Raw genomic sequence first — 18593 nt, 5'->3', positions numbered from 1 at the left:
TTCAAATTTTAAAAAGTGTAATTAAGTGTAAAAAAGACGAAACATTTTGTTTTGCATTGATTGTTTGATGCTTAAATATTAACTAAGATAAGTTAACCAAATTTATTTCATGGGTTCTCATTTAATTTACAATTTTAACATTTCAGCGTGGAAAAACTCCAAGCAGACAATATTCCAAAAAAAAATTGACTAACGCCCTTTTATCATGTACCCCATAAGAAAAAGTGCATCTGCAACTATGACTTAGTACATAATGGGTTGAGGAGATGCAGAATTTAAAAACTCTGCCTAACTGCGTGCCACAGACAGAGAAGAAAATTAACATGAAAGGGGGCCTGAAATGTGAAAATAAATAAAATGATTAACTTTTGTTATTAGCTGGCAGAACTTTGGGCGAATATTACAATTCCCTACGTTCGTGGCACCTTCTTGTAAATTAAATTCGTTTCGCAGTTACCTTTTCACTGGATTGCCGTTGCATCCTAAATAAACTATTAGCAGTTACAGGCTAATTAAATCCCTTTCACATTGATAACCGTGGCGGGACTCGAACCCGCAGCTTTCGGATTACATTAAATTGTTAGAAGTCCGACGCTTTTATCCATTAATCCACACGATCTCATCATTAGAATTTGGTTGCTATTTATAAAATCCTAAACAACTACTTCGTGAATGTTAGGCGGTGCTGTACTAGAGGCTTGCTTTTTGAATTGAACCAGTTGCAAACTAAATTAAGTAGCCTAACAATCATTTCTTTTTTTGTCCCTACCTCACGCACGGATGCGATTAGTTCCCCTTAAACTTTCATTGATACTTTTCCATTGACCGTCTATATGACGAGGTCAAATAGGCCTATGTCCAGTCTAAACCTGTTATATTGTTACCAACATTCCAGAAGCTTAGACCACTATAAAGCGGATTCTTTTTGTATTCTCCGCCTCCCCCTTACAAAAGCGCCCATCGAGCGTTGTTTTTTTTGCAAAAATAATTTGACATAAGATCGTGTGGCCTAATGGATAAGGCGTCGGACTTCTATAACTGTAGATGATATCCGAAAATTGCGGGTTCGAGTCCCGCCTCGATTAAGTAAAATGTTACATTTAGTAATTGGAATTTAATTATTTTATTGCTTGCCGGTTTAGATGGAAATCCGTACAACAACAGCCAGCATGGAATTTCATATTCCATAGGAACAAGCTGCCACTGTAATGCATTTTATTATAAAAGATTTCGCGACTGGGCGTTTTACTCAACAAAGTAGGAAAATTAAATATTGATGAATGAATTCTAAAAGAATTATTTTAGCTTTTCTGATAGGTCATTACCAATGAAAGTCAAGGAACTGAAACAAGGTGGCCGTACAATGAAAATGTACATTCTTACAAGAGGAACTCATAATTTGATAGACAAATAATAAACGTTTATAATATTGATGAGGACGAAATTGTTTGAAATGTCTTCTGACATGTCAATTATAGCAGAAATAAGCATTTTGATTTGCTCAGTACTTTATACATTCCCTTTAGGGAGCACCCGGGTTTGAACCGGGGACAATCCGATCTGCAGTCGGGTGCTCTACCACTGAGCTATACTCCCAAGATACTTCCAAATTTTAAGGCTGTTCTTAGACGGTAGATGTACATCGAAGCTTTATTTTAAAATTTAATCGTGGCGGGATTCGAACCCGCAATTTTCGGATGCCTTTTATACATCTAGAAGTCCGACGCCTTATCCATTAGGCCACACGATCTTGTGTAAATCAAATGAAATAGAACGGAATATGTTTAGCGATGTCAAATCTTCGTTAGGCGCCTCCAAGTTTAGGTGACTAAACTTCAGGCGGCTTCTAGGCATGTCCTGAATCATGTCCAGCTGGTTCTAACAGTCTTTTAGTGAACAGGGGGCGATGATCAGCTGGTTATCGCTAGAAAAACAAGCAAACCATCTTCACTAGCTGTGTCGATTCTTCCTCAGCTCGTCTCAAACACGTCGAAAGAGTACAATTCTCTCCCTTTGTTGAATGACGTGATCATCAGTTTTATTGTTAATCGAATTCTACTTTTTTTTTCATTATTTGGGACCTCCTTCCGCCAGAAAAAAATCACCCGAATCAGATTACTAGATTAAATTCAATGATTAATTTGTATGGGTACCGCATTTATCTTTGGGAAAGAACAAGAGAAATATTATGTAAAAAAGGAGAGAAAAGTAACGTGTTTATTACAGACAAAATCAGCGCCAGTTCGGTTATAAATTAAGAGATAAGCACTTGCAAATTTCCAAGCCTTATAGTACATTATCAATGAATATTTTGTGGCCTGTATACAGAGACTTGGTTCATGAAATTCAAGGAACTGGTAACAGGTTGGTGGTCGATATTTACCATTAGGTTGTGAAGCAAAGCAAGAGTGAATTGGTCGTTCTCCAAAATTGGAGTGGCCGTTGTAAATGGAGTGGTTGAATATCCTAGGTAAGCATCGTTTTTAACCATTGCTGGGAAGTTAGGATTAAAAGATTTCAAGTAATTGATTTGCTGTTCAGGATCAAGGACGTAGGGAAACAAATTTGGTTCACCATCCGTCAGATTTCTTAAATTGGCATCAGCCAGCAAATCGATTTTTTCGTTCGCATTGTACACTGGAGCGCAAGTCGCTCCAGTGAGAATACAAGCTATTTGATACTTTGAAAGAATCCCAAAATAACCCATGGCTACAGAATAAATTAATTTTAGACTAAACAGTCGAAAAGCGATGTTTGCAATTTGCCTTGATTCTTGATCCTCAACTTGATGTGCAGCAGTTTCGAGAGCTGAAGGAAACGGTTCGGCTGCATTGAAAGTCTCAGGGTACAATGGAGCTGCCATACCATTTCCGATCAATAGGGAAAAAAGGACCTTTCAGTTGAAGTAATAAAACAAAACATATCGATCAATCTACAACGTAAGTCTGACTTAGAATATGTTATGGATCAATGTGGCTAAATATTTACCAACGATATCATGATGGTACTACAGTTGAGATGTAAGTGAATCAATGGTCCATCCAATACTGGACGGGCAGAGCCATAGGTTTGCTGTAGTCATATGCAAAATATCAGGGCAAATTTCGAAGTGAATACGAGTTTGTTGAAACCAGATTGCATTCCACCGTGCGTGATTGCGTTTTCAGACCCGACCGAGCTTCACAATTTTATTTATTTCCAACAAAACAGCAACGTGGTTGTCAAACAGGTTTCCCACCTTGGAGACAAGAGTAATTTGTAGAATGCAGTGATTTCCTTACTAAGCACTTAATGGAAAAGGAATATATAGTAGGTAGGTGGCAATGACCAGGTGGTTCTTTTTATATAACATGCAACCAAACCTGTTTCCTGCTACAGCGTAGTAACAGTCGTTTCTTTCACTTCTCACCTCCGTCTGAACACTTTGTTTTTATGTGTCACGTCTGATTTAATGAATTGAATAAAAATAAAATTCATCTGTTAGATGATGGAAATGCAAAGGTTTAACTGTTTTAAATTCGGAATATTTCCAAACAACCAAATGAAATAGCTATAAAAGAGATAGGTTCAAAACCGAATGGAGAGAGCCCCAACCATACATCCTTATTTGCTCATTAGACCATCAAGATGCTACGAATTGTGGTTTTTTTCCCTAATATTTAGGTATACAGTATTTTTTTTATAACTGAAATCATTCGCAGTTTATCAATTTTTCATTTGCAACTACGCAGTCTCTGATGAGATCTAAGGAATAAACACAATCAATTTAAGCGCTGGTTTAAAAACGAACCATTCAAAACGAACGTCACGTATGTATATTGACACGATCAGCACAATTTACTTATATCAATAAACCAATGGATTGACCGACTCCGAGACTTAGTAGCGTTCGTCAAGAAATATCTTGTTTCCAGTCTCACATAACCTCTGATACGAGCCATCAAATTCAAGAATTGGGAACATATTGATATTTGCCATCAGATTATGCCGCATTTAATGTAAAAGAATCTGCCGTTCGCCAAATTAGGAGCAGTAATAGCAACTGGAAATGTGTGAATATTGAAGACATTGATCTATGGCTCAGCCTCAAGTACGACAGGGAACAACAGATTGGGATGACCGCTTGCAAAGCGTTTTAAATTCGTTTGCGGAAAAGGGCAAAGATTGGGATCGATGCCACAGAGAGCAACAAAAAAAATTTGAGAACCGAACACCACCTTAGCTAAAACGTACGTCAGTTTTACTTTCCCTATATCTACTACGACCTGAAGAGCATCTTCTGCGGATAGTGGTATGTTTCGATTCTTTAACTGGTACGCGGAGATTTCCAGACTAGGGGATGTCGCCGGTCGTATGGCGATAATGTCATCAGGGTGCAATGGAGCTGCAATTCCATAGCCAACAAGTAGAGAAAAAAGGACCTTTTCATCAAATTATTGAGTAAGTAAATTGTAAATTTATATAGGAGCCTGATTTTAATCACTTTGATTCAGCTATGTTACTAAATATTTACCGATAAAATCATGGTGGCACTGCAGTTGGGATGCAAGTGAAACAGTGGCCCATCCAATACTGGAGGGGAAAAGCCGTAGACATGCTGTAGTCGTGCGCAAAATACAGGGAAAATATCTCAGTAGACTAGTCGAACTTCTGAAAAACCGGATTGAATTGCTTAGTAAAACTGTTCGTTATAACGCACCAGCCAAACTTGCCGTCGCATTTTTCTCCAATCCCATTGAATAAATAGCAATGTGGTTGTAAAACAGGTTTCAGATAATGTTACTTATTATATCAGCCTGAGGTTAAGTTTTATGTATAGATCTTTTATTTCCATATCGTTATAAGATTATTCGGAATTTCTGGATGGCACCTCTTAATGTAAGAAATTCAACGCCTTAGGCCTACCCATTAGACCACGCTCTCTTGTTATTTTCCTAAATTAATTTGCTGAAGCTTAAGACTACACCGCCGTATTGCTTATTTAATGTCCCTGGCACTTTTTGCACGTCGTGTTACAAGGCGTGAAAAGCAAAATTTTGAATTAGCACCATTTACTATAGTGCATGATCGTGTGGCCTAATGGATAAGGCGTCGGACTTCTAAATATAGACGATATCCGAAAATTGCAGGTTCGAGTCCCGCCACGATTATGGAATGCTATGTAATAGTTAAATACAAATTGTATGTTCCGAACGTTCGTATTCTTACTGGCACTTTGTATATTTTGGCTTCAAAATGGTGCAGAGTTGTAATGATTAAACGTTCAAACAATAAGAATAATAATAAGTGCTAGTGATAGGTCATTTGAACGGTAAGATTGAAGAATATATAGTGTTTGAATTGACGTAATTGGCATTCAGACATTTATAGAATAACGCAGGTGAACGGAAAATTTTCAAGCATTCAGTTAGGTGATCATCAAAGAACCATCATCCAGACCATCTATAATGCCATTCACGAAATGAAAGGGATTGGCAACAGGTTGTTGGACCACATTCGCCATCCAGTTGCGATGCATAACGAAAGGGAATATGGCACGCTCTAAATCAGAAGCGACAATTGCAAATAGACGCGCTAGATATTCTGGATAATCATCATTACTTTTAGCAAATGGTGGTATAGCTAAGTCAGAAAATTTCAAATAATTAAGTAGTTGTTCAGGGTCAAGAACGCTGGGGATCGAGGAATTTGGATAACTGGCTGCCAAATCTAAGTTTGACATGATCGGCAAATCGACTATTGCTTTCAAATTGTTCGACAATAAATTGATGCCATCGCAAGAAGAGATAGGTAAAACAAGAACACAAGCCATTCTAAGTTTTTTAATGACAGTGGCAATAGCCACGAGACCAGTATAAATTACGGATACGCCAAACACATACGACGCAGCCTCCGCAATCGGTTGTAAATTTTGACGATTTTCAAGTTGGTAAGCAGCAATTTCTTGAACTGAAGGAGAAGGACCGGCTATGCTGAATGGCACAGGGTTCAGTGGAGCTGCCATTGCATTACCCACAAGTAAAGAAAGAAGAACCTTTCAATTGAGTTATAGTAGCAGAAAATATGTCAGTCAACGATGTGTGCCTGTCTGAAAATACTTTTGATTTCTTTATGTGACTAAATGCTTACCACCGAAATCATGATGGCACTGCAGATGGGACTGAAGCGAATGACTGGATCGCTCAGTACTGGAGGGAAAAACTGCTGGACTTGCTTTAGTTATATCCGAGATATCAGGGCAATGTCTAATGGTAGACGAGTTTGTTAAACCAGATTGAATTCTGTAGTTCGTTGGCAGTCCTCCCAATGCACCATTTTTATATACTTTCCGTCAGAATAGGGACGTTGGTCTTAAGCAGATTCCAGACCCCACAGCTGCAGTGATCAACGTGAGATTCGTTTTCAAGGTTCATTTCCACCAAACTTCTTGCCAAGCTTACAACTTAAATTAAATGCAATGGATAGAGAGCAACGACCAGATCGTTTGGTCATTGCTAAGCGAGAAAATAAAACCTGTTCACTCGCCCTTACTATACGTCTATTGTTTCTTCTCTTCCACATCTCGTCCTCAATACTTTGTTCTCAGGTGTTATGGAGGCAGTACCAATAAAATTAAAACTAAAACACAAAACGTAGTGCCGCTTAGCATTTTCAAGCAATGCCTACTGTAGTTTTACTATTGTTCCCTTGGCCGCTTAATTTGTTGACCCCTAAACAAATTGCAAATGAGAATGGTTTGCACAGTAGGCCTAGTTACATTACGGATAGACTCATCCGAGCTCGTTATACAATATAAAATCATCAAACATTTTTTGCAAGATTGCAAGGCGATCTATAAACAATAAAATTTTTGAATATTCAATGAGCAAAGTACAATATAAGCGTAACGAATGTATTGACATTGATCAGTACCAAACTAATTGTAAAAACTACAAACGAACATCGGGGGATTGAAATTTGATACAACACGTGGATTTGGTCATATTAAAGAGCGTGAAAGAGACAAGTTGACTCTTTTCACATAATCAAATGAATTGGTTAATTTAAATGAGAGAATTTGAAGTAGACCTAATTGATTTTTTGCGCAGGGTCAAGTACGTAGGGGACCAAAATATTGGGATGAATACCTGCTAAACTTCTTACATTGGGACAGAAAGCGTTGAAAACATTACAGAGCACAGCACCGGAAAACTCTACAGTTATCATCGCCACAAAAAGTAGGTATTCTCCTTCCACTTGCAGGATTTCTAAAGCGTCCGTCGGAGTGACCTTCGCCATCAGTGGTACATTTCGGTTTCCGATTTCGTAATTGGCGGTTTCCAGACCAGTCAACTTTGGCATCAATTGTGCGCCGAAAGGCTCAGGATACAGTGGAGCTGCCATACCATTGCCCAGAAGTAGAGAAAGAAGAACCTTTCAATTGAGTTATAGAATAGGAAAGAAAAAAAAATACATGCCATGGTCAATGATGTATGCCTGTTAAAACGTAGCCTACTCTTGATTTCATCTACATGGTTTAATACTTACCAGTGAAATCATGATGGCACTGGAGTTGGGATGCAAGTGAATGACTGGATAGCTCAAAACTGGAGGCGAAAAGCAATCGACTTGCTTTAGTTATATGTAGAATATCAAGGCAATGTCTTGAGCAGGCGAGTTTGTTTAACCAGACTGAATTCTGCAATTCGTTATAACACTCCTCCCAAATAAGCCATCACCGTTTTTATATACTTTCCGTCAAAATAGGAAGGTGGTTGTTAAACAGGTTTTAGATCCCTCAACTGAAGTGATCGACGCTAGATTCGTTTTTCAAGTTTCATTACTACAAAATTTCTAAGAAAAGCTTACAAAAAAATTACAAAGTAGATGGATGGATATATATAGCATTGATTAGTTTGTTTTATGTGAGTTAAAGAGATAAATATACCTGTTTTCTTGCTCTTATAATAACGTAGAGCATCCGATTGCAGGTCGGGTTATTCCCGGTTCAAATCCGGCTGCCCGCATGTTCGAGGAACCTGATTCATACCCCTGGAGATCCTAATGTTGTTTATGTACTATATAGTCTACTAAATCTTTATTTTTCATTATTCGGAAACTGAGAGGTGACACCGTCATTCATCCAAGTTTGTTGATGATGTATGCGCAATATTGCCAATGCTCAACTGCTGGTGAGAATACAAATAAAATAAACCTTCAAAATAGCAATGCCTTTAAACTAGGAATCAATTGACGTGGCTGAATACTTACCAAAGACATCATCATGATGGCATTGCATTTAGAATGTAAGTGAATCACTGGTCTATCCAAGAATGGATAGACTGAGTCGCTAGGTTTATTGTATAGTCATATGAAAATACCGGGGCGAGCATCTTAGTAAACGAAATTGTTAAAACCAGATTGCATTACATCGTCCGCGAGTGTATGTTAATACCTGACCCAGCTACACAATGTATTTATCGTCCACTACAACAGCAACATGGTTGTCAAACAGGTTTCTTGCAAACTGAGGTGATTGGCCAGAAAATTCATTTTTGTAGGTTCACCTCCACCAGATTTTCTTACCTAGCCTAGTTCTTATGACAGAAAAGGAAGATACTTAGCGAATAGGTGGTAATGACCACTCGGTTCTCTCTGTTTAACCTGTAACCAAACCTGTCTCATTACTGCTACAACGTAGCAGGCATTTCTTTACTTTCTCAGCTCTCCTGAAACATGTTGTTTCTGCATTACACTACCTAAGATAAAGAATAAAACAAAAACAAAATTCGGCCGTTTAATGTCGGGAATGACACTGTATAAAGTTTTTAGTTTCCAAGTCGAATATCCCTTTGACCAGAACATTTATCCATATCATTCCACTGTAAAACTTTGTCAAAGCGCCAAGTATCACTCCCGGTTGATTGAGCGTTTCTTCTGGTAAATTTGGCTTAGCGCGACGGCCATGCCGAACTGATGTTAAACAAACAACAAACCACTTTGACACAAAACGGGCAAATTCAAAACTGGGATAGACAAACACATCGAATTCTATTGACTTTATCATAAACAGTTCACTTATGGAGTCCACTAAGTTGGTAAGTCAGTTAATATCCAAATTATGTCATCGTAAAAGAAGATCCTTCAGGTCATCGGATTCCGTATCCGGGACACTCCCAAAATTGGCAAACGGATAATGAGCGAGATTGGCCATTCAGTTGTGGCGCATAGGGAGAATGAATTGATCCCTCTTCAGATAAGGGACGACAATGGCAGAGGGTGTTGGATAATAGGGGTAAGCATCATTGCCAACAATTGCTAATGGGTAATGATTTGAAAATTTCAGGTAGCCTGTTTGTTGTTCAGCATCAACAGCGAGGGAATCCAACAGATTGGGATAAGCAGCTGACAAACTTCTTAAATCTGCACGTAGGTTGTCTGTTACAATCGAATTTCCATTGATGTTGACGGGACAAAGAGAGGGGACAACGACACAGAGTACAACCACAGAATCTTTAAAAGGTGTGGCTATCGCATATAGCACAAACAATACTTTATTAAACGCTATCTCCAAGTCCCTAGTTCTGATATCAGAAAACTACTAAAATTCATTTAAAAAATATTTAGTTAGTATAGAAAGTTATAAAATATCTTAAAAAATAAAGATTAAGATTCTCTATATTACTGTAAAAAATTCATCAAAATACGTATCCCAGATTCTGAGATATCGCCATTTTAGTTTCTTTCTCTCGTTTATTTGGTATTCATTGGCAATTGTTGCCGACGAATTCCGAACCCACCCCAAAAAAATAGCAATGCTATGCCAAACGTTTTAGCAGGGTGCAATGGGACTGCCATTCCATTGCCCAGCAGTAGAGGTAAAAAGACCTTTCCATTGAAGCAGTAGCACAAAAGATGATTCAATCAATACTTGAACTAGAGTACTTTGCTTCATGTGACTGAATATTTACCAATAAAATCATGATGGCACTGCAGTTGGGGGATAGAAATGAATCACGGGTCCATCCAATACTAGAGGCGAAAAGCCATTAACTCGTTGTAGTCGTATACGAAATACATGGCAAAGGTCTCAGCAGACGAGATTCTAAAAAAACGGGACGGAATCCTCCGTGTAGCTGTTCCTTAGCGTTCCAGCCAACGCACTCATTTTTTTTCTTCACCAAAATAGGAATGCGGCTGTAAAACAGGTTCCAAACGACTTATTTGGGTATTCAGCCTGAGTTGTATAACTTTTCCAGTTAAAAATTATTTCCTTAAAAGTATTTCAGACAAAGCCAATTTAGGAAAAGCTGCGGGTTATGTATAAGGACAACGCAAGGAAGGTATTGATATTATTATAATCAGTTCGCTTATGTAGCTATGAACTGCTTGAATATATTGAAATCTCAGATTAGATGTCATAACGAACGAGGGTCCAATCAACAGACTGGGGTAACTATAGGCTACCTGCCAAACTTCTTAATTTGCGTTGATCAGTGGGTCGATGCGGATTTCATATTCCATTGTTGTTGAGGGGACAAAGGGAGGAATATGACCAGCAACTGCGCCATTGAGCCTCGTAACCGTCTTTTGGCTGGCCATATAAGGGTTAGCCTTCTTACAGCTAGACATAGCATCACGTCATGTGCACGTGAAGAGTTATTCTCTTAATTGACGTGCACCGATCGCTATTTTGTTTTCCTCGTTTGATTTAGCTGCATTGAAAATAAAGTTAAGTAAAGGAAATGGTGAGGGGTATTTTAGCCACATATTTCACTTTTTCAAAATCAGAATTGTAATGAACTTAACCGGGCGTAGTCATTGTAGATTCACAAAGAGCAACAAATTAGTGAAGACGATGAAGCAAACACACAGCTAACTAAATTCAGCTAAGCACAAATGAGCTTCGTATACGTCCAACACATCTTGTAAAGTCAGTATCTCACAAAGAGGTATCTGCCCTCTCAATAAAACCAGGAAGTTTAAATAAACCAACATTCGAAGTGGGAAGTAACATAGTGGGCACGGTGGGAACAATGTGATTGAAAGTGTATGGAGTTCCGATAATGTGAATCTGCTGGTGGAAGGGCCATTCCATAATACGAGATGTGTTTGTCGATATAAGGCAAACGGGGAAATTAAGGACACAATAAATGTTTTGCTGTTTAATTAAATTTAAGGCAGCAAACTGAGAACTGATTATAGAAGGATCGGTAATGTAACCCTCATCACTAGGCGCAACCGGATACGTTGCGGGATTCAGTGCTATTCCAATGTGCTGATACATCGGTGCCGTTCTTAAGCCGATCGCGGAATAGGTAAGTAGGACCTTCAAGTTTAATGTTTTTAAATAAGAAATTAAAAAAAACTGAAATATGAACCATAGACTTACAAGAATACTCGAGATGATTTTGGCCATTTCCGAATGGTGCAAGATACTGAGTTGTTCTGGACTTCATATATCAAGTCAATCTGGGCGTAAAAGCTATGCTGGCTTGCTGTATTTTTGGGCAATCGAGCAGGTTATTGGCTTTCAGATTTTTTTTTCTTTTTGCCTGTTGCAACACCAGGTTCTTTAGTCTTGTCCTGCCTCCGGCCCAAAACTCTGTCGTAGATTCCGCATCATCGTTTTATTGTTCACTTGAATACAATTAAAAACAAAATCGTTCGTTGTACTGTGGATAGTACCTCCGTTTCAATAAATTGTTTATTAAGGTTACTATTAAACGTTGATTCAACTATTTTAGCGAATTCGGGTATAGACATGGTTCTTAAAATCATACAAAATTAATTTCAGCCATATGCAACTGTGGCGCATCAAGTTACATCGCTCTAGGGAAATTTCTTTAGCGAAATGGAAAACTTGTTCGGTTGCTTACTAAAAAAAGTGCAAGGTCAACAACAATCGATCGAAATGAGAAGGTCTCAGAAACCGAAGAAGGGGCTTGTATATCCAAAATTTGATGGTAAAATCGATCGTATTCCTGATATTTCGGTGTTACTGAATATTGCATTGTATTGCTATCCGCGATGGGAGAAAAGCTTTTAAGAAGGTATCCGGATTATAACACCAGTTTTCGTTTATTTATTGAAAAACAAACAAGTCTTTGTCGTTTTCGATATACAAGAGACAATGATAGCAAATGAAAGTGTTAGATAAGCTTAGTGAATAAAATTTTTCATTGCACCTGCAAGTTAATGCAGCAAATATGTAATAAGAAATAAAAATAAAATAATTCCCACTTTTAGTCCCAAAAGTAAGTTCAACAACGTTTAACACAAACGTAACATATCGATCTGAAACGTGAACATGATTTATAGTAGATATTTTCCCCAAAATAGGAAAATTTAAACAGGTTCTGATTTTGCAGGTGAAGCGTTTAAACTGAATTCACCAGTGGTATCCAGAACTTGTTGCTAAGAAAAAAAAAGATTTAATAGATGGCGATGACCCATCTACTGTATTTTTGCCAAATACGCAAAAATACCTGTTCATTTGCTGTTACAACGTCTAGATTGATCGCCTGGCGACCTTCTACAGATCGCCCTGAATAAATTACGTACACGTGCCGTATCAGGTACTCACAATGAGAACAACTTTATACCTTTCGGAACAGTTCCGTGAATATAAAATTAAGTTGTGCAAAGAAATTATGGATGAACTAAATTAATTGGAGGACGGAAAAACATATGCGTTTTTCATACAAATTTTAAGGTGAACTAAACATAAACTGCTTGATGGTGGTATAAAATTCAACATTTTACACAATAAATTTTCATGCCACGTAAACTAAAAGTTTTGGAGAAACTGAATTGAACGCAATGCCGCAATCAAGTTTATTGTCATGAGGAATGATAATATGACAACAGTGTGTACACACATGTTCGTAGTTCGTACTTTTTTCTGCATTCTGAAATTTAAGAAAGGAATCTTTCTTTTCTTTGTTCCTAAGTTACTTATAAGTTGTAATTATTGATTTAAGAACGAAAACGTTAGTACTCTTTATCTTTAGCTCTTATCCGCGATTTGAAAATTCAAATGTCGGACAGAAGGGGGTATAGCCGTGATGGATCTAGAGACTCCAGACACAGTGGTTCCACAAATTATCCACAGAATTTTCAAAGTTCTCACAGGAGCTCACATGACTCTAGCCGTAGCAACCGGCGAGATAACAGTTCAAGAGATTATCATCACCCGGATGAAAATTCAAAGAAACATGAGCATACCCGTATAACTGAAAACTCCACTGTCATTCGAGTTTCATATGATATTGTCAATTGTCTTTCTGCGAGAGGGAATGCCAAAGTTGGTGAACTTCAAGATAAATCTGGTGCCCACATAAAGGTTGAATCACATGAAAATATTGATTTTGCGCCAGATATTTTATATACTTAAATAGGTTCTTCATGAAGATGACAACTGGGTGGATGTTGGTGTCCGGATATCTGGTGAACTAGAACAAATAAAACTTGCTGAAAAAATGATCAAAGAACTGAACAGTTCAACTTCAAACAGTAACGCCAATCATTTAACATCATACCAAAGCTCTAGCAAGGGTGATGGTACTTCCCTTGATGATTGGACTTTTAATGCAGCTGATTCTGGGATGAAGAAACCTAAATGGGAAAATGAGAGACAGTTAGATTCCGAAAGATGGCAGAAACCATCTTTTGAACCGCCTAGACGGCAAAATCATGTTGAATCAGAAACTCGGCACTCGCAGCTGTCTGCAAATACATTAATTATCAAAGTGCCTTCTGGATCTGTTGGACGGATTATTGGCCGTGGTGGAGCCAAGATTAATGAACTGCAAGATCAGAGTGGGGCGAGAATCAAAGTACAGAAATTGAATATGCAAATTCTAACAGTCATTAATGATTCTCGTTTTAGGTTCTCAAGGATGAGGATAATGGAACGGAAGCTAGCATTCAAATCACTGGAGACGCTGAGAGGCAGAAAGAAGCTGAACGTTTAATAAACGAACTCGTATCAACTAGTAGCTTTCCCGGTTCTGTATCTTCTACCAATTCAGCTCAGCCGCATGCTGTGCCAGACCAAACCGATGCTGCATTTGTGGATTGGGGTGCCGTCATCAGGGATTCAGTACGTTCAGCTTTGAGTATGCTTGGAGAAATGTTAACAGTTATCCACGATATAGAAAGAAGCCTCAAAACGACGTTGGGCCAACAGTCCAAAAATTTGCAAAAATTTCTATATAGAGGACCCTGAAGTGGCAGTCATGTCCCGTGAAGAGGTCGAGAAATTTCGGTAGTGATAACATTCCTAAGTTATTATACCTCAAGTGAAACTAATTTTTCACCTTTTAGGTTAACTCATAATAACATTACAATCTCACACTACAAATCAGATGATACGCGCCCGATTCCGAACCCTGTGATGACTTTCGCTCAAGCATTTGCACACTATCCTGAATTATTAGAAGCCGTTCAGAGCCAGCAGTTCAAAGATCCTTCACCAATTCAGTGCCAAGCTTGGCCGGTTCTACTTAAAGGTCATGATCTCATTGGTATTGCACAAACGGGTACAGGGAAAACCTTAGCATTTCTTCTTCCGGCCCTGATTCATATTGAAGGGCAACCCGTGGCTCGTAGTGAGCGGCAAGGACCAAGTGTTCTCATTATGGCACCGACCCGTGAACTTGCTCAGCAAATCGAGAGGGAAGTAGCAAAATTTCCCTGGAAAGGTATCAAATGGTAAGTTTTTTTTTTTTGTTTTTTTTTAATACCAAAATATAAATTATATTCAAAAGTTATGCTCACAATTTTTTTCCCGCAGTTTATGCGTTTACGGTGGCGGTGACAGACGTCAACAGATCGGCGCTGTATCTGCGGGAGTAGAGATAGTCGTTGCAACTCCAGGCCGACTCTACGATCTTATGCAAGCTGGTGCTCTTAAAACCAGCTCGGTCTCGTACGTCGTTTTGGATGAAGCCGATCGAATGCTTGATTTGGGTTTTGAACCGCAAATCAAAAAGATTCTCATTGACGTCCGACCCGACCGGCAAATCATAATGACCAGGTTAATTTTGGTTTCTTTTATTTTAAATGCCGCATTGTTAAGTAACAGATTTATTTACTTCTAATTCTAGTGCAACCTGGCCCGAAGGTATCCGGCGAATTGCAAATGAATACATGGACAACCCTCTCCAAGTGTGCGTTGGAACTTTAGATTTGGCTGCATGCCACTCAGTCACCCAGCACGTAGAGATATTGGATGAGGAGGACAAGCGTCAACGGGTAACATACCAATAAAAAGTCTATCAAAGCCCTAATAAAATCTATCGATTTTCTCTTCCCCCTTCAAGCTGTTGGATTTTATTCACAATCTTGATCCCAATGATAAGGCAATCGTCTTCGTGGGTCGTAAATTGGTCGCAGATCAAGTGGCCAGTGAACTGAGTTTAATTGGCATCAGCTGCCAATGCATCCATGGCGATCGCGAGCAGATAGACAGAGAACAGGTATCTAAAATCAATAGGGGTTTAGCTTTTCAGTCCTTTTTGTATAACCACATTTTCTTAGGCGTTAGCTGATCTGCGAAACGGTGACGTGAGATTGCTGGTTGCTACAGATGTAGCCTCACGAGGCATTGATATAAAAGACATTACGTAAGTTTACTTCCGTCAGGAAGTTTCAAACGAACCCCTTTCATAACATTTTCATTTCGTGTTTTTCAATCAAGGCATATCCTAAACTATGACTTCCCCCGCCATGCGGAAGAATATGTCCATCGAGTCGGTAGGACAGGTAGAGCAGGAAGAACTGGAATAGCAATTTCTTTCATGACCAGGGAAGATTGGTCCAAGGCCAGCGATCTTATAGATATATTGAAAGAGGCGAATCAAGTACGTGGAATCATGGATTGAATTTCTTTCCCTTTCTTATGTTTGGTTTTTATAACTATTAATGTTCAAATCAGGAAGTACCTCCGGAGCTGACTAGAATGGCAGAAAGATTCGCTGCGTGGAAAGAACGAAAAGACGAAGAAAGGCAGAGAAATGCTGCCGATATGGGCGGTGGAAGTGGATTTCGTGGTCGAGGAGGTCGCCGAGGAGATCGAGACGGCGGATTCGGTGGTGGATTTGGTTCTAGACGAGGAGGTTTTGGTCGAGATTTCATGTGATAAGAATAGGAGATGTTCTTTTGTTAACATTTTATGTTTATTAAATGTTTGACACAGAAAATTTCAATTTAATGTTATGGTTGCAATTCAGCCATTTGCCAGTGTAGCTGTATCATTACTCAGAGTCTCATCCAATTTTCTCTTTTGTTTTTGCCTTGAAGAAAGACTTTGACGTGGTTTTGAAGAACTACTAGTTTTCTGTGTTGGAGTTCTTCGTGTTTTCTTTTGTTCAGTAACTGGTTGACTTGGTGCTCCAGAGTTCATTATCATGTCTTCTACTCATGAAAATACATGGGAAGCTCAGAATGTCCATAAAAGGTGTAAGATAGAATGTTTACCAATGTTGAAGTTGTTTCCCTGAGTTGCTGTGTACTTTTTCCAAAGAAACTTTCTCTCCTCCTGAGCCACTAGGATCTGATGTTGAATTTCTGAGGCTCTGTCACACAAAGCAGCATTTTCCTGGAATTACAAAATGGTGTACATATTCAAGGAAAACCTATGTGCCATTGAATATACCAGCACAATTTCTTTGACGCAGCGTTTAAGGAGCTTATATTTCAATTTATAATTTGCTTTCGAAGGTTTTTTAACACCAGCTGAATTGGACATTGCCCCAACACCAGCTTACAAGGTACTTTGAATACGATAACGACTTTTCAATAACGACTTCTACACGGAGAAAATTTTACTAAAAGGGCTAGGAGATAGAATGTGGCGAAGTAAAAGTAAAATACTTGCTAAGCACACCGAAAAGAAATATTTCAATTTTTGAATCGACTCAAACACAAACGAAAACTAGCAGAAGATAAATACGAAAAGACTAAAGTTTTATATAAACGCCACCTCTAGGACACATCGAAAACCTAACTAGCCGGGCGACATAGATGGCATATGGCGTTGGCAGCTTAGAACTGTCAAACTTTATTTAAATTTAACACTAACAAACAGCATGGCTTCTGCACTAATCCTACAGTTAAAATGTAATAGATCTCAGGTTTGATTTGTTTTGCCTTCTTGCCTATTTCAAGAAATGCGTTTACACGTTAAACGAAAAATATCTAAAATCACGCACCTCGTTTTTCACCGAAGATGCTTGTTATTAGTATTGTTCGTCTCCACTTTTTCGATGATTTCTGTGTTCTACCTCGTACAATGGAATATAATATGCTTAAATATCGACATAGAGGCTCGCTTGAATACCTTGGTAAGTCTTTAATAGCACTATACTTTTGTGTTATGGAGCCACATCTAAAATATTTCATATTTTAACAGTGTATGGAATACAATGAGGGAAAGGCCTTTGGCAGTTTATGTGAACCTCTATGCAACAATGGGGAGATCTCTGCTTTGTCCTGTGAACCTATGCACAAAGGGAAGTTTGCTGTGTTCACTGCGCTATGGAATAACTCGCTTGTTGTAATCAAGTCTCACAGAGTAAAATCTGAGTACATTCCCCTGCAATGGATAGCCTCAAATTCCAGTGAAGTATTTCCAAACTATCAGGAACTTGTTGAAATGGTTACTCAATCAATGCTGGCTAACTTTGGAGTGCAAAAGGAAAACCTTATGAACCGTCTTTATCCTTTTCTTGTTGACTACCATAATGATGTCAGTAGAGAACTTATGATCAACTTGTGGCAGCTATCACAGGACAATGAATATGTCACTCTTATGATTAATCAACATTCGCATTTATTCCCGAAAATTCTTTCAAGCTGTGGTACTTTTTATGCGGTTGAATACGCGAAACCGATTTCTAGGTTAAATATTTATTCAGACCGGCTACAAGATTTTGTTTCCAGAGTTCGACAAGCAAAATTGATGCTTGAGCTTCTTGACGAACTCCAGACGTCTTTTGTCGATCCCATTCACATCTGTGACGTAAAGTTGGAGCACTTTGGTCTCCTCAATGGACGCCTAGTGCTCTTAGATGCCGATACCGTCTTTCCTAAGGCGGTAGTAGACCGGTCCGTAGCGGATGGTCGTAAATGCTGGAAACATTCCGACTGCGATCTTTTTGACTGCCGCTCGCTGTGTAACAAAGTCTTAAATATTTGCGATACCCCTACTGTAAATAACAATTTGCAAACAGTTTGTCAAAAAATTTTTCTAGATTCCGGTCTCCTTATCTCCCGTTATCTCCCACTACCTACGAGTCGGCTACTGAGAGATTGTGCTAATCCCAATTTTTCTCAGGGAAGGCAAATTGCTCCCGTCCAATTCCATTACCAACTGGCAAATTTTCTAAACGAGTTCCTTAATATGATGGCTCTTCCCCAAAACCCAGATGAATAGATCCATCATTTAGTCACTGTGTATAATTGTAAGGCTATTTTAATGTGACGTTGATTTGCAATCTTATTTAAACCAACGAATACAGGCAATATACAAGCATTACGTCTACATTTCGTTTTGGCCTTGATGTCTGAAATTATTTGGCGAATAGACGGCAAAGCTTGTAGATTGTATT

The 18593-nt window shown here is 38.6% G+C and overlaps 4 protein-coding genes and 3 non-coding genes across 8 annotated transcripts; 3 read left to right on the top strand and 4 right to left on the bottom strand.

The window, feature by feature from the left end:
* Nucleotides 1-998: 998 nt before the first annotated feature.
* Nucleotides 999-1085, top strand: Trnar-ucu (transfer RNA arginine (anticodon UCU)). Its single transcript is given in 2 exon segments — nt 999-1035; nt 1050-1085. It is a non-coding gene; the product is annotated as a tRNA-Arg (tRNA).
* Nucleotides 1086-1524: 439 nt separating this feature from the next.
* Nucleotides 1525-1596, bottom strand: Trnac-gca (transfer RNA cysteine (anticodon GCA)). The gene has a single exon. It is a non-coding gene; the product is annotated as a tRNA-Cys (tRNA).
* Nucleotides 1597-1663: 67 nt separating this feature from the next.
* Trnar-ucu (transfer RNA arginine (anticodon UCU)) lies at nt 1664-1750 on the bottom strand. The gene is given in 2 exon segments: nt 1664-1699; nt 1714-1750. It is a non-coding gene; the product is annotated as a tRNA-Arg (tRNA).
* A 9124-nt stretch (nt 1751-10874) lies between these two features.
* Nucleotides 10875-11434, bottom strand: LOC130703328 (uncharacterized). The gene is made up of 2 exons (XM_057524807.2): nt 11372-11434; nt 10875-11308 (listed from the first exon to the last, which is right to left on the bottom strand). Exons 1-2 carry the CDS (start codon nt 11396-11398, stop codon nt 10922-10924), a joined length of 414 nt encoding a protein of 137 aa, XP_057380790.1. The 5' UTR covers nt 11399-11434; the 3' UTR covers nt 10875-10921.
* A 1473-nt stretch (nt 11435-12907) lies between these two features.
* On the top strand, nt 12908-16429 carry LOC130703090 (probable ATP-dependent RNA helicase DDX43). The gene is made up of 11 exons (XM_057524710.2): nt 12908-13324; nt 13380-13817; nt 13871-14083; nt 14139-14248; nt 14308-14694; nt 14777-15019; nt 15090-15237; nt 15306-15461; nt 15523-15608; nt 15683-15845; nt 15920-16429. The coding sequence occupies exons 1-11, from the start codon at nt 13019-13021 to the stop codon at nt 16121-16123; spliced, it is 2454 nt and encodes an 817-aa protein (XP_057380693.1). The 5' UTR covers nt 12908-13018; the 3' UTR covers nt 16124-16429.
* On the bottom strand, nt 16139-16909 carry LOC130703329 (transforming growth factor beta regulator 1-like). Of its 2 annotated transcripts, XM_059497144.1 has the most exons (4): nt 16858-16901; nt 16640-16792; nt 16462-16582; nt 16139-16398 (listed from the first exon to the last, which is right to left on the bottom strand). In XM_059497144.1, the coding sequence occupies exons 2-4, from the start codon at nt 16730-16732 to the stop codon at nt 16211-16213; spliced, it is 402 nt and encodes a 133-aa protein (XP_059353127.1). In that variant the 5' UTR covers nt 16733-16792; nt 16858-16901; the 3' UTR covers nt 16139-16210. The 2 variants fall into 2 exon arrangements, with proteins under 2 accessions (XP_059353127.1, XP_057380791.1); XM_057524808.2 differs by having other exon boundaries at nt 16640-16909.
* Nucleotides 16910-17000: 91 nt separating this feature from the next.
* Nucleotides 17001-18498, top strand: LOC130703252 (divergent protein kinase domain 1C-like). Its single transcript, XM_057524783.1, has 2 exons — nt 17001-17327; nt 17396-18498. The coding sequence occupies exons 1-2, from the start codon at nt 17154-17156 to the stop codon at nt 18416-18418; spliced, it is 1197 nt and encodes a 398-aa protein (XP_057380766.1). The 5' UTR covers nt 17001-17153; the 3' UTR covers nt 18419-18498.
* Nucleotides 18499-18593: the final 95 nt, after the last annotated feature.

This window comes from Daphnia carinata, chromosome 10 (assembly GCF_022539665.2).
Source record: "Daphnia carinata strain CSIRO-1 chromosome 10, CSIRO_AGI_Dcar_HiC_V3, whole genome shotgun sequence".
NCBI lineage: Eukaryota > Metazoa > Arthropoda > Branchiopoda > Diplostraca > Daphniidae > Daphnia > Daphnia carinata.
Note: the sequence above shows the minus strand (reverse complement) of the source record. Positions and strands in the feature narration are given on the sequence as shown.

Excerpts from the sequence above, each read along its gene's own strand:
- LOC130703328 (XM_057524807.2), bottom strand. The coding sequence starts at position 11,398 with ATGGCCAAAATCATCTCGAGTATTCTT. Across the intron at positions 11,309-11,371 it reads AAATCATCTCGAGTATTCTT|GTCCTACTTACCTATTCCGC; the intron begins GTAAGTCTATGG and ends TTAAACTTGAAG.
- LOC130703090 (XM_057524710.2), top strand. The coding sequence starts at position 13,019 with ATGTCGGACAGAAGGGGGTATAGCCGTGATGGATCTAGAGACTCCAGA. Across the intron at positions 14,249-14,307 it reads GAAGAGGTCGAGAAATTTCG|GTTAACTCATAATAACATTA; the intron begins GTAGTGATAACA and ends TTCACCTTTTAG. Across the intron at positions 15,020-15,089 it reads CGGCAAATCATAATGACCAG|TGCAACCTGGCCCGAAGGTA; the intron begins GTTAATTTTGGT and ends TTCTAATTCTAG.
- LOC130703329 (XM_057524808.2), bottom strand. The coding sequence starts at position 16,732 with ATGTCCAATTCAGCTGGTGTTAAAAAACCTTCGAAAGCAAATTATAAA. Across the intron at positions 16,583-16,639 it reads GCGTCAAAGAAATTGTGCTG|GAAAATGCTGCTTTGTGTGA; the intron begins GTATATTCAATG and ends TTGTAATTCCAG. Across the intron at positions 16,399-16,461 it reads GGGAAACAACTTCAACATTG|AAGACATGATAATGAACTCT; the intron begins GTAAACATTCTA and ends TTTCATGAGTAG.
- LOC130703252 (XM_057524783.1), top strand. The coding sequence starts at position 17,154 with ATGCGTTTACACGTTAAACGAAAAATATCTAAAATCACGCACCTCGTT. Across the intron at positions 17,328-17,395 it reads AGGCTCGCTTGAATACCTTG|TGTATGGAATACAATGAGGG; the intron begins GTAAGTCTTTAA and ends ATATTTTAACAG.